At 42.0% G+C, this 12,697-nt stretch overlaps 1 protein-coding gene across 10 annotated transcripts in view; it reads right to left on the bottom strand.

Annotated features, from left to right (window-relative positions):
* ABCB4 (ATP binding cassette subfamily B member 4) overlaps window positions 1–12,474 on the bottom strand; it is a 71,853-nt gene extending 59,379 nt beyond the window's left edge. For 2 of the 10 annotated variants that reach the window (XM_072784348.1, XM_072784350.1), the window contains exon 1: window positions 5,185–5,324. Coding sequence is in view for 7 of the 10 variants with exons in the window: in XM_072784342.1 (XP_072640443.1) it covers window positions 5,185–5,335; window positions 9,071–9,125; window positions 12,109–12,188 (286 nt within the window). In the remaining 3 variants the exon portion in view is untranslated. Of the gene's footprint in view, window positions 1–5,184; window positions 5,336–9,070; window positions 9,126–9,254; window positions 9,376–12,108; window positions 12,301–12,322 lie in introns of those variants that run through there. The other 8 variants (XM_072784346.1, XM_072784342.1, XM_072784344.1 and 5 more) reach the window with 8 other exon arrangements.
* Between the last annotated feature and the right edge of the window lie 223 nt (window positions 12,475–12,697).

Genomic DNA, 12,697 nt, shown 5'->3' with positions numbered 1-12,697 from the left:
ATCTAGCTCTCCATCAGCTATCAGATCCTATTTTACTTCTGTTTTTATCAGGTCAGTTGTATATGCTCAATTCTTCCCTGAGTTCTTAAATATGGTAGCTTTGAGATGCCAAATGGGAACGGTATTTGGAATTAGAGGCAGACAAGCTCCCTAAACCTTGGTAATGGTGGAAATCATTGTTCAAATCTTGAGAAAACTCGACATATATGTGTACAGTGCTAGTTTTCCCTCAGAACTTAAAAATCAGGCAGAATCTGAAACGAATTTTGCTCTCCTTCAATGCCTACCTCAAATGTTTCAATTCTCTCAATGATTATAACTCAGACTGATCCTTCCTCCTAGGAAATAAGAATCTACGGACATTGAAAATCTGAAATGTTCCTTCCTCAGAGTCCAAGCAAAGAATGGCAATCCAGGTCTGAGTTAGTAACCCAGGGGCTCCTAGGAGAGCTTCTACTGCCCAAGGACTAACATAAGTCAGATGTGTTCTCAGAAAAATCATGGGACTCTAGATTTGGAGTTCTAGATCAGGAAATCTCATGGGACTCTAGATCTGGACATCTTATGGGGTCCTAGATCTGGAATTCTAGGCCTAGAAATCCATGGGACTCTAGATTTGAAAGGGCCAAGGCCTGGTCTTCTCAGATGCTACTTATTAGAGCTCAGTCTCATAAACAATCACTAAGTTATCTGGTTCAGGGGTTCTCAATGCTATTTTGCCTGTTAGACTCACATGTAGAGCTTGAAAAAATACACCTGCCCAGGCTCCCATGCAAGAACAGTTAAATCAGAACTTTCGGCTGAGTCTAGAGAATCACATTTCTAAAAAGTATCCTCACTTGATTCTAATGTGCTAGGATGGAGAAGTCTCACTCTGGTCTACCTGAATGCTTCCCAGAACAAGGAAATGGAGAATTCTTGAAGCTGCCTCTTCATTTTAGAGAGCTTCCATAAAATCCATTCCTTTTATGGATGAAGAAACAGAATTTTAGAGTGGTTGTTTCATTTCCAAGTTTTTACAGCTAATTCTCCCCAATATTTATTGATCATTTACTACATTCCAGATGTTTTACATAAATCATCTCATTTAATTCTATCAGTAAGTCTTCGATCACTTTTTAAAGATAAGCACAGTAAGAATTACAAAGGTTAAGTAACTTGCCCAAGGTCATACAGCTGGTAAGTGAAGGGCCTAAGTAACTGCCTATCTTAGGTATTACCTAGGGATACATGACACAGAGAGTCCTGACTGTCATTTTTAAGTCTCAGACCAATGTCTGCTTTCCTTAATTCCACCTAGAACTTCTCTTATCTCATGGAAATGTACAGCACAAAATAAAGAGTGTTTGTTCAGGTAACACAGGCCGTAGTTAGTTAAGGTAACCAGGGTCTCCAATATGGCTCTTCCTCTCAATCATGGCAGGGTGTATTGATCTCTCTACAGAATTTTCTAGATATTACAGTCACATAGACTTGACATGAAATAGATCAAGTTCCTGATACTCTGCATAAAAAAAAAAAGTCTCCTCCGAGTCTGTCCTTGAAGTTTTAGATGTAGAATGTGCATAGTTTCTGTACAACTGTTTCATTGTCAGAGAACAAACTTTGCCACCAAGTAGCTTTATGCTGTTGACAAGGATGTGCTCTGTTCACAATCATTTACTGTCAAACCCTCTTGGAATTTAAACCCTTTTTTTTTTCTTTTAACATCCCCTATTTGGCTCCCATTAAGTGTAGCTGTCCAAGAGCCTAACAATTCTAAAAAACAGACTTTGAATAAGCATCATCTCTACAAGATGAGCAAGTGAGCTCTGCTCAGGCTAAGTACAGCTAAGTACCTGATATTCTCTCAACTTTCATGCTTTTTGCTAAACTCTACAATTCTTTACATACCAGTGAGCTCTCTGGTTTTAGACTGAGTAGGAAATTTAAAGATTTCCCTTTCTCCAAAGAGGTATGACAATATTATCTTTACAAACTACTAAAGAGTGGACATTGGAAATTAGTAACATTTGAGGGACTTCCCATCACAAATCCTCTAAGCCTATAGGCCTAATGACAAATGTAGTTATAGAAAACCAATGGTAACTTCATCTGGAGGTTACAGAAACTGAGTTGGCAACTCTGGTGAGTTTATTGATCCAGCAATCACAGGTTTGTAAGTGACTTGTTCATGCCATTCCCCAGAGAGACCTTGGATTTGGCCCTGGGCACACAGAACATGACACTCATCTGCCATGCCCAGCTTCAAAGCTATTTGGTTGCATAATTAGAAACACACTGTTCCAAATAAGAAACGTGTGGAATTATTTTGGTGTTAGTAAAAAAAAACAAGACTCATAAAATTGGTTCAAACGCTAGTTCTTCTGTGCTAAGTGTGTGACATTATTTAACCTAATTTAAAAAATTTTAGTTGAAAAATAACATTGACCATCTTAACCACTTTAAAGTGTACAGTTCAGTAGTGTTAAGTGTAGTCACACTGTTGTACAATCTCCAGAACTTTTTCATCTTGTTAAACTGAAACTCTATGCCCATCAAACAGCAACTTCCTATTTTCCCCTCCCCCCAGCCCTGGCAGCCTCTATTCTACTTTCTACTTCTGTGAATTTGACTACTTCAGATACTTCATATAAGTGGAGTCATACAGTATTTGTCTCTTTTGTGACTGACTTATTCAAGGTTTATGCATGTCGTAGCATGTTAGGATTGCCTTCCTTTTGTTTAGCCATTCATCCCTTAATCTATTTTTTAACCCTAAATTGAAATTAATTTTGATTGACATGTCCAAATATGGATTATCCTGCCATATATATAAACACATAATAGAGCTAAAGATCTTCTAAGAAGTAAAAGGAAAACAAATAGAAAATCCCTGCCCCTTATTCCCTTAAAGACTTTTTAAATTATCCTATCTTGCTCCAATTTTACCTTTATAGTGTTTGTGATAAAATTTTGGTCACTGGTCAAGCAAAGTAATCTATTTAAATCTTCCAAACCCATTTTTTGTGTTTTTTAAAAGATGTTATTTATTTATTTAAGAGAGCAAGCAAGTGAGAAAGGAAAAGAGCACACAAGCAGGGGGAGGGGCAGAGGCAGATTCCCCCTTGAGCAGGGTACCTGACACCAGGCTCTATCCCAGGACCTGAGCTGAAGGCAGACACAACCGACTGCACCACGCAGGCGCCCCTCCCCTCATTTTTGTTTTTAAGAGAAAACATAATCGGGATCCCTGGGTGGTGCAGCGGTTTAGCGCCTGCCTTTGGCCCAGGGCGTGATCCTGGAGACCCGGGATCGAATCCCACATCAGGCTCCCAGTGCATGGAGCCTGCTTCTCCCTCTGCCTGTGTCTCTGCCTCTCTCTCTCTCTCTCTCTGTGTGACTATCATAAATAAAAAAAAAAAAAGAGAGAAAACATAATCATTTACATTGGGAGTATAATGTCTATAGTCCTGAGCATTGTTTGGATAGCAGAAAGGCCTGGGTTTGAACTCTGTCCTGACCCCCACCAGCTGTGTAACTCAGGACAAGGTCTTTATCCTCTCCAAGCCTCAGGTTCCTCATATGTTACAGAGGATAATATTACCTGCTGTGTAGGATTGGTTTTATGAAGGTTAAGTGAAATAGGACCTACCAGATAATAAATGTGATAAATTACCATTATTATTATTTTATAAGAAAGAGGTTCTGGGCAGCCCGGGTGGCTCAGCGGTTTAGCGCCGCCTTCAGCCCAGGGTGTGATCCTGGAGACCCGAGATCGAGTCCCACATCGGGCTCTCTGCATGGAGCCTGCTTCTCCTTCTGCCTGTGTCTCTGCCTCTCTCTCTTTCTGTGTCTCTCATGAATAAATAAATAAAAATCTTTAAAAAAAAAAAAAAGAAAGAGGTTCTTCTCAGAAACAATAGTATTAGAACATAAATTGTGTTTTTGTAGGATCTTGTTTTAATTATTCAAAAGACAAGACACCTGGGTGGCTCAGTCAGTTAATTTTATTCCTGATTTCAGCTCAGGTCATGATCTCAGGGTCATGAGAGCAAGCCCTGCTTCAGGCTCGCATTCAGTGCAGAGTCTGCTTGTTTCTCTCCCTCCCCACACCTGATCTCTCTCTCTCTCTCTCTCTCTCTCTCAAATAGATAAAAATCATTTTGAAAAAAAGGCACATTTACTGGATTTCTAAAAGATATTAATATTTATGTAAACAGACCCTATTGCTGAATCAAGCAATCATAATTACACTTAAGCTCTACAATGCTAACCAAACATGTAGCTCTCAATCAGTAGACATTGAAAACCCTTATTGATCTAAATGATAGAGTCCACTTTTTCTCAAATATCTGCTCTGTAGGCTGCCTTTCCTTTATCAGTTTTTTTCCCTTATATTTCACCATCTGTGTACCAATAAAACTTCACTTCATCTTCTCCAGCCTTATACCCACAAGGTCTCTTGGGAGGAACTAGGCCATCGGGTCTGGTAGAAAGCACCAAAATCTTCCCTTCTGTGTTTAATCTGACTAATATGAACATAACTGTCCACCGGAACCTGACTCCAGTGCTCTTGCCTCCTGTAGAGGCATTAACTTATGGGACTCCTCTGGCTCTTCAGTAATTACACTCCTCTGTGTGAGTTTCAAAACACATCATTCTCATACTGAAAACACCGACTCTTTAATGAAGTGTTATACCAAGTTCCAGTCAACCTGGTTGATCCACAAATTAGACACAGAAAATGAATATACTTTTAACAAAAGGGGTGGAAAGAGAGAAAATAGAAAGAAAACAAGAAACAGATTTACAAGCTGAGGATAGCTGAGAAGTACTGCCATGCTAACTGGGGTCTTTTCAGATGTGTTAGTCATCACCAAAGAGATGGACATTGCACAGACATATTCAAGTATGGTTCCACCGTCCTCAAGTAGAGGGACTTCCCTGCTTTATTTAGATGCAGAGCTTCCTGCATATTTCCTCATTCTGTCTTAAAAGTCAAACATATATACCTATTTGTTGAAATATAAATGAGTATTTGAGGAATTTTCTGATAATTTTATAACTTCTTATGATATCTGGAGTCATCTAGAAGTGCAAACCATTAAACAAGTAGATGAGGAATAGTAAAATCAACTTCTAATCTTTCATCCAGTTTAAAGAGTATAATGGATGTTTAAAAAAAAATAGACAAATGCTTACCTGGAAAGGAGAAGTTTCCTGCAGTATCCACAAATTTGTCAGTCATTTGTCCAAAAACGATCATCATGAGGGGGAGACCTGATCCATGAGCTATGGCCATGATAGTGCCCAGGGACATCAATAATTTATCCTGCCAGTCAGAATATCTAAACTTAAAAATTAAAAAAAAAAAGGAAATAAAAAAATACTTCATAGGAAAGAATTTTTCCTTCCCCAAAACTATATGTTTTTTGGATTTTTATTTAATGTCAGTACTTTTTTAAAAAGATTTATCTATTTATTTTATTTTTTTAAGATTTTATTTATTTATTCATGAAAGACACAGAGAGAGGCAGAGACATAGGCAGAGGGAGAAGCAGGCTCCCTGTGGGGAGCCTGACTTGGAACTAGATCCCAGGACCCAGGGATCAACACCCTGAGCCAAAGACAGGTGCTCAACCATTGAGCAAATAGCCACCCTATTTAGTTTAAAGACAGAGAGCAAGCAAGTGAGAGTGAGCAGTTGGGAGAGGCAGAGGGAGAGAGAGAATCCTCAGGCAGACTCTCCACTGAGTGTGGAGTTGGATGTTGGGCTCAATCCCAGGACCCTGAAGTCATGACCTGAGCCGAAACCAACAGTCAGACACTTAACCGACTGTACTACCCAGGCGCCCCTAAGGTCAGTACTCTTTATTTAAGGTCAGTACTTTTTACTTAAGGTCAGTAGTTGCAGATAAATGTAATAGGGAAGAAGGAGGATTTCAACCCAAATTATTGACAGATTAATTTTGTGATTCTATTTATTTTATATTCTGTGAAGAAATCAATCTGATTCCATTTCATCAGTATCTTCTTTGGTTGAATGACATCAATATAACCAGAGAGGATTAAAGTTTAGTTCTATTAAGAAATACTGTTGGATCTTCCAGAGCTACTTATGTAGTGAGTTAAAAACAGCTTGGAGTAAACATTAAATACACACACATGCACCTACACATCACATCCTTTAAAACAACATTCAAAATATTTCAGAGGGAGAATTACAAATAGGGAGGAAACAGATCCCCTGAGTCTTATGGATAGGTTCCCTTTAAGAGGTTTAAGTTAGCCTTGAAAAGGCAGCTCAGACGCGGAATGAAAAAACATTATGGAGTGCCTACATGTGTACTTTAGGGAAGACATACTTAAGGAGAAAATGCTCACTGCAGAATCTGGAAGATAAGGGAGAAGTCGCTGAAGAAGAAATGCGGAGTCCTGATAAAGTGGAGGTGTTTCGGCTTAGCACAGCAAGGTGCCTAGAGACCGCATGCAGCACTCAGGTAACTCCATGCAGTGGAAGTCCTGAAGCGCACAGTGTGGAAGATAAGATTAGAAAGAGGTAAAAAAGGCCTGGTGGGCCACACCAACTGTCTTGGACTTAGTACTATCAATGTAGAGTGTACTTAGTACTAGCACTTAGAAGGCTGACACCAGTTAGTACAGTGACACATACAGTACCCAAGAACTAACCAGCCAATCAATATCACAGTATTCCAAAGGCTTTGTCCCTCACTGTCTTTTTAGCCCTAACTTCTTTTTCTTCACATTTTTGATTGATCATTCTTTTTTTTTTTTTATAAGACAGGAACAGACTGTTCTTTTTTTTTTTTTAATTTATTCATGAGTGACAGAGAGAGAGAGAGAGAGAGAGAGAGAGGCAGAGACACAGGCAGAGGGAGAAGCAGGCTCCACTCAGGGAGCCTGACGTGGGACTTGATCCCGGGTCTCCAGGATCACACCCTGGGCTGCAGGCGGCGCTAAACCGCTGCGCCACCAGGGCTGCCCTTGATTGATCATTCTATGGCTCTCTCTGTCTTCTTTCTTCTTCTGCCTTCTAGATTACATCTATCTTCTCTTATATTTCCATTTCTATACCTTCCCCTCTGTCCTTTGCATCTGTCCCCTTTTTTTATTTATTCCTTTTTTAAAAAGATTTTTTATTTATTTGAGTGAGAGAGAGAGGGAGAGGGAGAGGGAGCAAAGCTGGAGAAGTAGAAGCAGACTCCCCACAGAGCAGGGAGCCTGATGCAGGGCTCCATTCCAGGATCCTGAGATCATGATTTGAGCCAAAGGCAGACACTTAACCAACTGAGCCAGCCATTGCCCACCCCCACCCCACTGTCACCCTGTCCCCTCTTTTAAATTTTTTCCTTCTACCCATTTCCCTCACCCTGCCTCCTTTGGGGGATGAGACATAGTCATCAGGAGACTGAGTGATGAGTCAGGTTTGGCAGAGTGGGATCTTTGAGAACTGAGGGTGAGTCAAACAGAGGCAACAGGCTAGGGCAGTCTGAGGTCAGACACACTGGGTGGGAAGGAGGGGTGTGCAAACTGTTCTCACAGAGTTCCAGAAGTTCAGTATGGAGAGGCCAAATTCCATCCTCAAACATACAGGGCAAGCAAGTGCACCAAAAGAGACAAAAAGTCAGAAGCCAGGTAGAGCTTGGAGCAGAACAAGGGGAGTGGGTAAAGTCAAGAGCTAATGGAGAAGTGTCCCTAAAATTGCTACAAAATGGACTTGTGTTCCCAGGGTTCAGTGGCTCTGAGGGAAGGGAGATAGAGCACTTGGGTCTACTGGCCACAGATACAAGCACAGGATCAGGTCAGTATGTCATGTTCTCAATAGTGAACATTTACATAAAATTGAGGATCATGTTAAGTGTTTTTCATGCTACTTAAATAAAATTTCATTGTCTCCAAGCTTAAATTTAAAAATATAAGAACTTCACAGCAATATCCTAAGCAAATTTAAATTTGTTTTAAATGATTTTCAACAAAACAATGAATTTCTAATTCTTGTTAGAAACAGGTTTGTCCTGAACCCATCTCAGGACTAAAAATATCTATTCAGAAGCATAAAAGATTATATTTCTTTTTTTTAAAAAAAGATTATATTTCAATTCAATTTAAATTTTAACTTTTAAGTTCAGATTAAACATATTAAGTTTCTGTCTCAAGGTTTGTGGTGTCTTATTTGCTATAGGAGGCAGATTTAAAATATGTGCATTCCAATCAGATTTAGTTTTATAATTTATTCTCTAAAGCATTGATTTTTTAACTCTGACACTTTCAAATAAACACACAATAAGGGAGAAGAGAATGAAATGTGGTGGTGTGGTGACATGAGAAATGTGCAGCAATACTTGAGACTGAGGAGGTTTTGGTGTCTTTTCATCCATTTACTTACAAAGCTGGATATTTCAGCTGACGTGCCAATTAATACCAACTTCTTTGCTACAGAATAATGGCTGTCATAGTTCGAAATCAATCGTACTTACTCAAGGTAGGCAAACATCTTCTTGGGCCACCTCTCTGAGGCATATTACAAATGAAAAACAGATTAGATTTCTTCCAAAAAATATGTTGGCTTGGCTTGTACCAGCAGATTGTGGTACATAGTCAGAATTGACTTACGATTGTGTCAAACATAGTCAGAATCTCTAATAGTTTTTCCATATTTAGTCAATTTACTTGGAAGTCAAATGTGAACATAGATGTCTTATTTCCAAATTTCTGTAATTAATAATCACTTTCTTTATATGAAAGCTTATTTTAAGCAAAATTGGGTGAGTGGAGGGTGTGATGGTGGTAGTGTGTGTATGTGTGTGTGTGAGAGAGAAATAAATATAAAGATGTGTTTTCCTGAGATTGGTTATTTTGTGAGGTGCTATGAATACAAGTCCTAGCTCTGCTCTACTCTGCTCGCCTATCCCCTACCTCTTTTATCATCCACTTTGAGAATGTGGTCCATTGACTACAAGACGTCAACCTAAGACTATCTTAAAGCACTGACTCCATAACTATTGTTTCAAGACACCAGATTTGAATGAAAACAAGAATTACTCATATTTAATATTTCACAGCTTACCAAAGTTAATGATCCAATCAGCTTCATTCTCTTCATTTTTTTCTTGTCTTGGTAGCTGTAAAGAAACATACTTGTTTGAATTTAAAACTGTTACCAAATGTTTCATAGCCAACTGAATATAAACTTGAATAGTTATCACATCCAACTGCTATAATATTTTCAAATATGAAACAGTGATACCTACAAATTGTCCAAATTATCTAATTTAACAAATATCGCAAGGCAATCACCGGGTGCCAAGGTAACTGTCCAAGGTACTACAAGGATATCTGGATTAACGAGAGATGGTTGCCTTCCTTGCAGAGCTTGCACACAGAAAGAAAATACATAGGTTAATATCTGCCAAACAATTAAATTATTCTGTTGCTAAAAATATATATATTGTTCTAAAAATAGGGTAAAGTCTACTGTTCTGAAGGACTGTAGGAGTGGTGTCAGGAAATCGTGTTGACTCAACATTCACAATATATCTAGAATTCAACCACTACTCATCACTTTTACTGCTATCCCAAGAGCCTGGGAGAATACCTGCCTAGTCTCTGTATTTTCAATTATGCCAACTTCAGTTTACCTTCAACACAGCACCCATACAATCATGTACAAGCTCAAGTCATATTATGCTACTCCTCTGCTCAAAAGCCTACAATGGCTCCCATTTTTCTCAGAGTAAAAGCCAAAATTCTTTCATTGGATTTTGGCCCCTATATGATCGGTCTCCTTGTTATCTCTCTGACCATATTTCTTACTCCTATTCCTGTTTGCTTCAAGCCACCCTGACCTCTCTGCTGTTACTGTTCTGTGAGCACACCAAACACATCTCCATAGCAGGGTCTTTATATTGTCAGATACCTCTGCTAGGAATGCTGTCCCCTCAGGCACCCACACAGCTCTCTCCTCTCATGCTTTTCCAGTCTTTGCTCAAATACTGCCTTCCTATTAGGACCTATCTTAACCACCTATTGAAAATTGCAAACTACTTCTTCCTTGCACTCCTGATTTCCTTAGCCTTAATATTTTCCATAGTATTCATCATCTTCTAACATTTGCTGTAGCTTACTTATTTTGCAGTATTATTTACGTCTGTCCTCCATACAATAATGTAAACTCCACAAGGGTAGAGAATTTTTTAACCCTAAATGCTCTTATTTAGCTTCATTTGTTAATTATTTAGTTTAGGTATGTGATGAAGTTTTGCTCATAAGACTTGACCCCAAATTATTTAGAACATTTGCTAAAATCAAAGGACAGACATCTGCCACTAAATATGTTCAAAAGAAGGTGCTATAGGCAATATAGCAGTATGAATGCAACTAGCATATAACTAACTTGCCATTTGCCCCAAATAACTGAAGTGACCTTGACTTCCTTGGAAAGAATAAGCTTCATGTGCTTTTTTAAAAAAATAAAAATTAGTCTCAACATGTACTCTCATAATCCTATGGTCTTAACCTACTATTAACTTTCTGTATTTCTGTTCTGAACTGTTCTCTGGTATTTCCCATACAAGGCTGTGGACTTCACTTCTGAGAACTCCTTTGGGTTCTGGAGGATTACTGCATCTTTTGCAGGGATAGCTCCTTTGTGCACTCATCAAATGTTCAGCCAGTGCAATACATAAATAGCCTTCATAAAAATGCCATCTATTTATAGATTCACAGTCAGTCCCAGCTGATGAAAACCACTTTTTTTTTTCTGGTAGAAATAATACCATCCATCTGTTTTCTAATTCTATTTGGCAAACTAAATTTTCTATGAATGAATACCACCCATCTTTAGAAGGAATAAGGCAGTATCACTGTATGAAGAAGTTAACAGACTAAAATAATTCTTTAGCTTAAACATGAGACAAAGGGGCCCGGCTAGCTCAGTCGGTAGAGCATGAGACTCTTAAACATGAGACAGGCATATTTTCAGTTGGTTACTCAGGCCCCTTGCAGCTTGAGGACACACTACAGAACCTGACAAATGTGTCCCTCTGGGTGATTACTTGATGACATAGGTCAATTAGTTCTGGATGGCCTGGCATGAACTCAGAGACCGGAACAGCCTCAGAAACTATGGGAGGCTAAAGGCGAAAATGATTCACTATTCCCACACTGAAAGAGGAAACAAAAATCACACACTGTTGACTGGTCACTTCTGCCCCTACCAAGGCCTGTGAAGTGCGGCTACCAAGGCCCCCTTGGTAGAACCCAAGAGCACAGCCACAGAGAGCGAGGAGCAAGCAAGCGAAGCCTGGAGGTTTTCCCCTTGCATCTGAACAAACACTGATTTGGGAGCGCAGGTTACAGAAGAATGAGGCTGCCCAAGGCCCTCCTCCCCACTCACTGCCCCAAAGGGAGAAATGCCCACCAAGGAGGTGATGCGAGACGGGTGGGGGTGGGGGAGGGGATAACACAGGAGGAAGAGGAATTAACTGGGGGAGGAGGGCTTCCGCGGTTGCTGCTGTTTTTCTGCTTCACTAGTCTTCAAAAGGCGCAACCATCAACAGCAGGTGTCTGATGCTCTATAGCACGAAAACTTTAGTTTAACTTCATCATTTTAGGTGATGCCGGTAAAATCTGTAAAAGTTTTGAGTTTAATAATGCGAGGAGGGATCCCTGGGTGGCGCAGCGGTTTGGCGCCTGCCTTTGGCCCAGGGCGCGATCCTGGAGACCCGGGATCGAATCCCACGTCGGGCTCCCGGAGCATGGAGCCTGCTTCTCCCTCTGCCTGTGTCTCTGCCTCTCTCTCTCTCTCTCTGTGACTATCATAAATAAAATAAAAAAAAATTAAAAAAAATAATAATGCGGGGAATGTTACAGGGCACAGACGTTCATCGAATCACCCCGCACAGAGTTGGGGGAAGTGGCATTTTTAAAGGCAGCTTCTTCTTCCAAATCCGTTCCAAAAGGAGCCTCTGAGACACTCCTTGAGGAAAGTCGGAACCTTGGACAGGACCCTCCAGTGAAGCCTCCGAGACCCGGGCACCAACAGCCCCTGCCCGCTCCCGAAGCCTCGCTGGAGAGCGTGCGAACGTGGGGCCGCGGGCGAGGTACCTGCTGCCGCCTGGTTCAGAGTCGCCCTCCGCCCTCCCGGGGCGCCGCGCCGCGCCGTTCCTTCCCGCCTCGAGATCCATGTCCACCTGGGGAGAGACCAACAGCCTCGGGTCGGGGCGCACCCGGCCCAGCTCGGGGGGCACCGGCCTCCTCACCTCCCGCAACCGAGGGGTGCGAGCCGGGCGCACACGGCCGCGGGGCTGGCGCGACTCACCTGGGGCCTGGGCCGAGTGGCGGAGCAGCCGCGCGCGGACTTTGCCCGTGGGAGCCTCCCCCGCCCTGCACGCGCGCGCCGGGACACGCCTCCGCCGCCGGCTCCCTCCGCCGCCCCGCGCGGGAGGGGGTGAGGGGCGCCGCGTGCAGCCCCGCCGCCGGGGAGGGTGCCGGAGCGGCCGCCCCGCCCCCCCCCGCCCCCCCCCGCCCCCCCCCGCCCCCCACACCGCCCCGGGCGAGCCGCCAGCCCCCGCCCCGCAGCGCCGCCCCGGCCGCTGAGCCGGCGACCAGCCCGGTGTCCTGCGCGCTCGCTCGGAGAGCCTCGCCCGGCGGGCCACCCGAGCCCCCAGGAGGGACTGCCACACGCTCTGCACGC

The sequence above is a fragment of the Canis lupus genome, chromosome 18 (assembly GCF_048164855.1).
Source record: "Canis lupus baileyi chromosome 18, mCanLup2.hap1, whole genome shotgun sequence".
NCBI classification, from domain to species: Eukaryota; Metazoa; Chordata; class Mammalia; order Carnivora; family Canidae; genus Canis; species Canis lupus.
The sequence above is the reverse complement of the archived record's forward strand: the minus strand, read 5'-3'. Positions and strand labels throughout refer to the sequence as shown.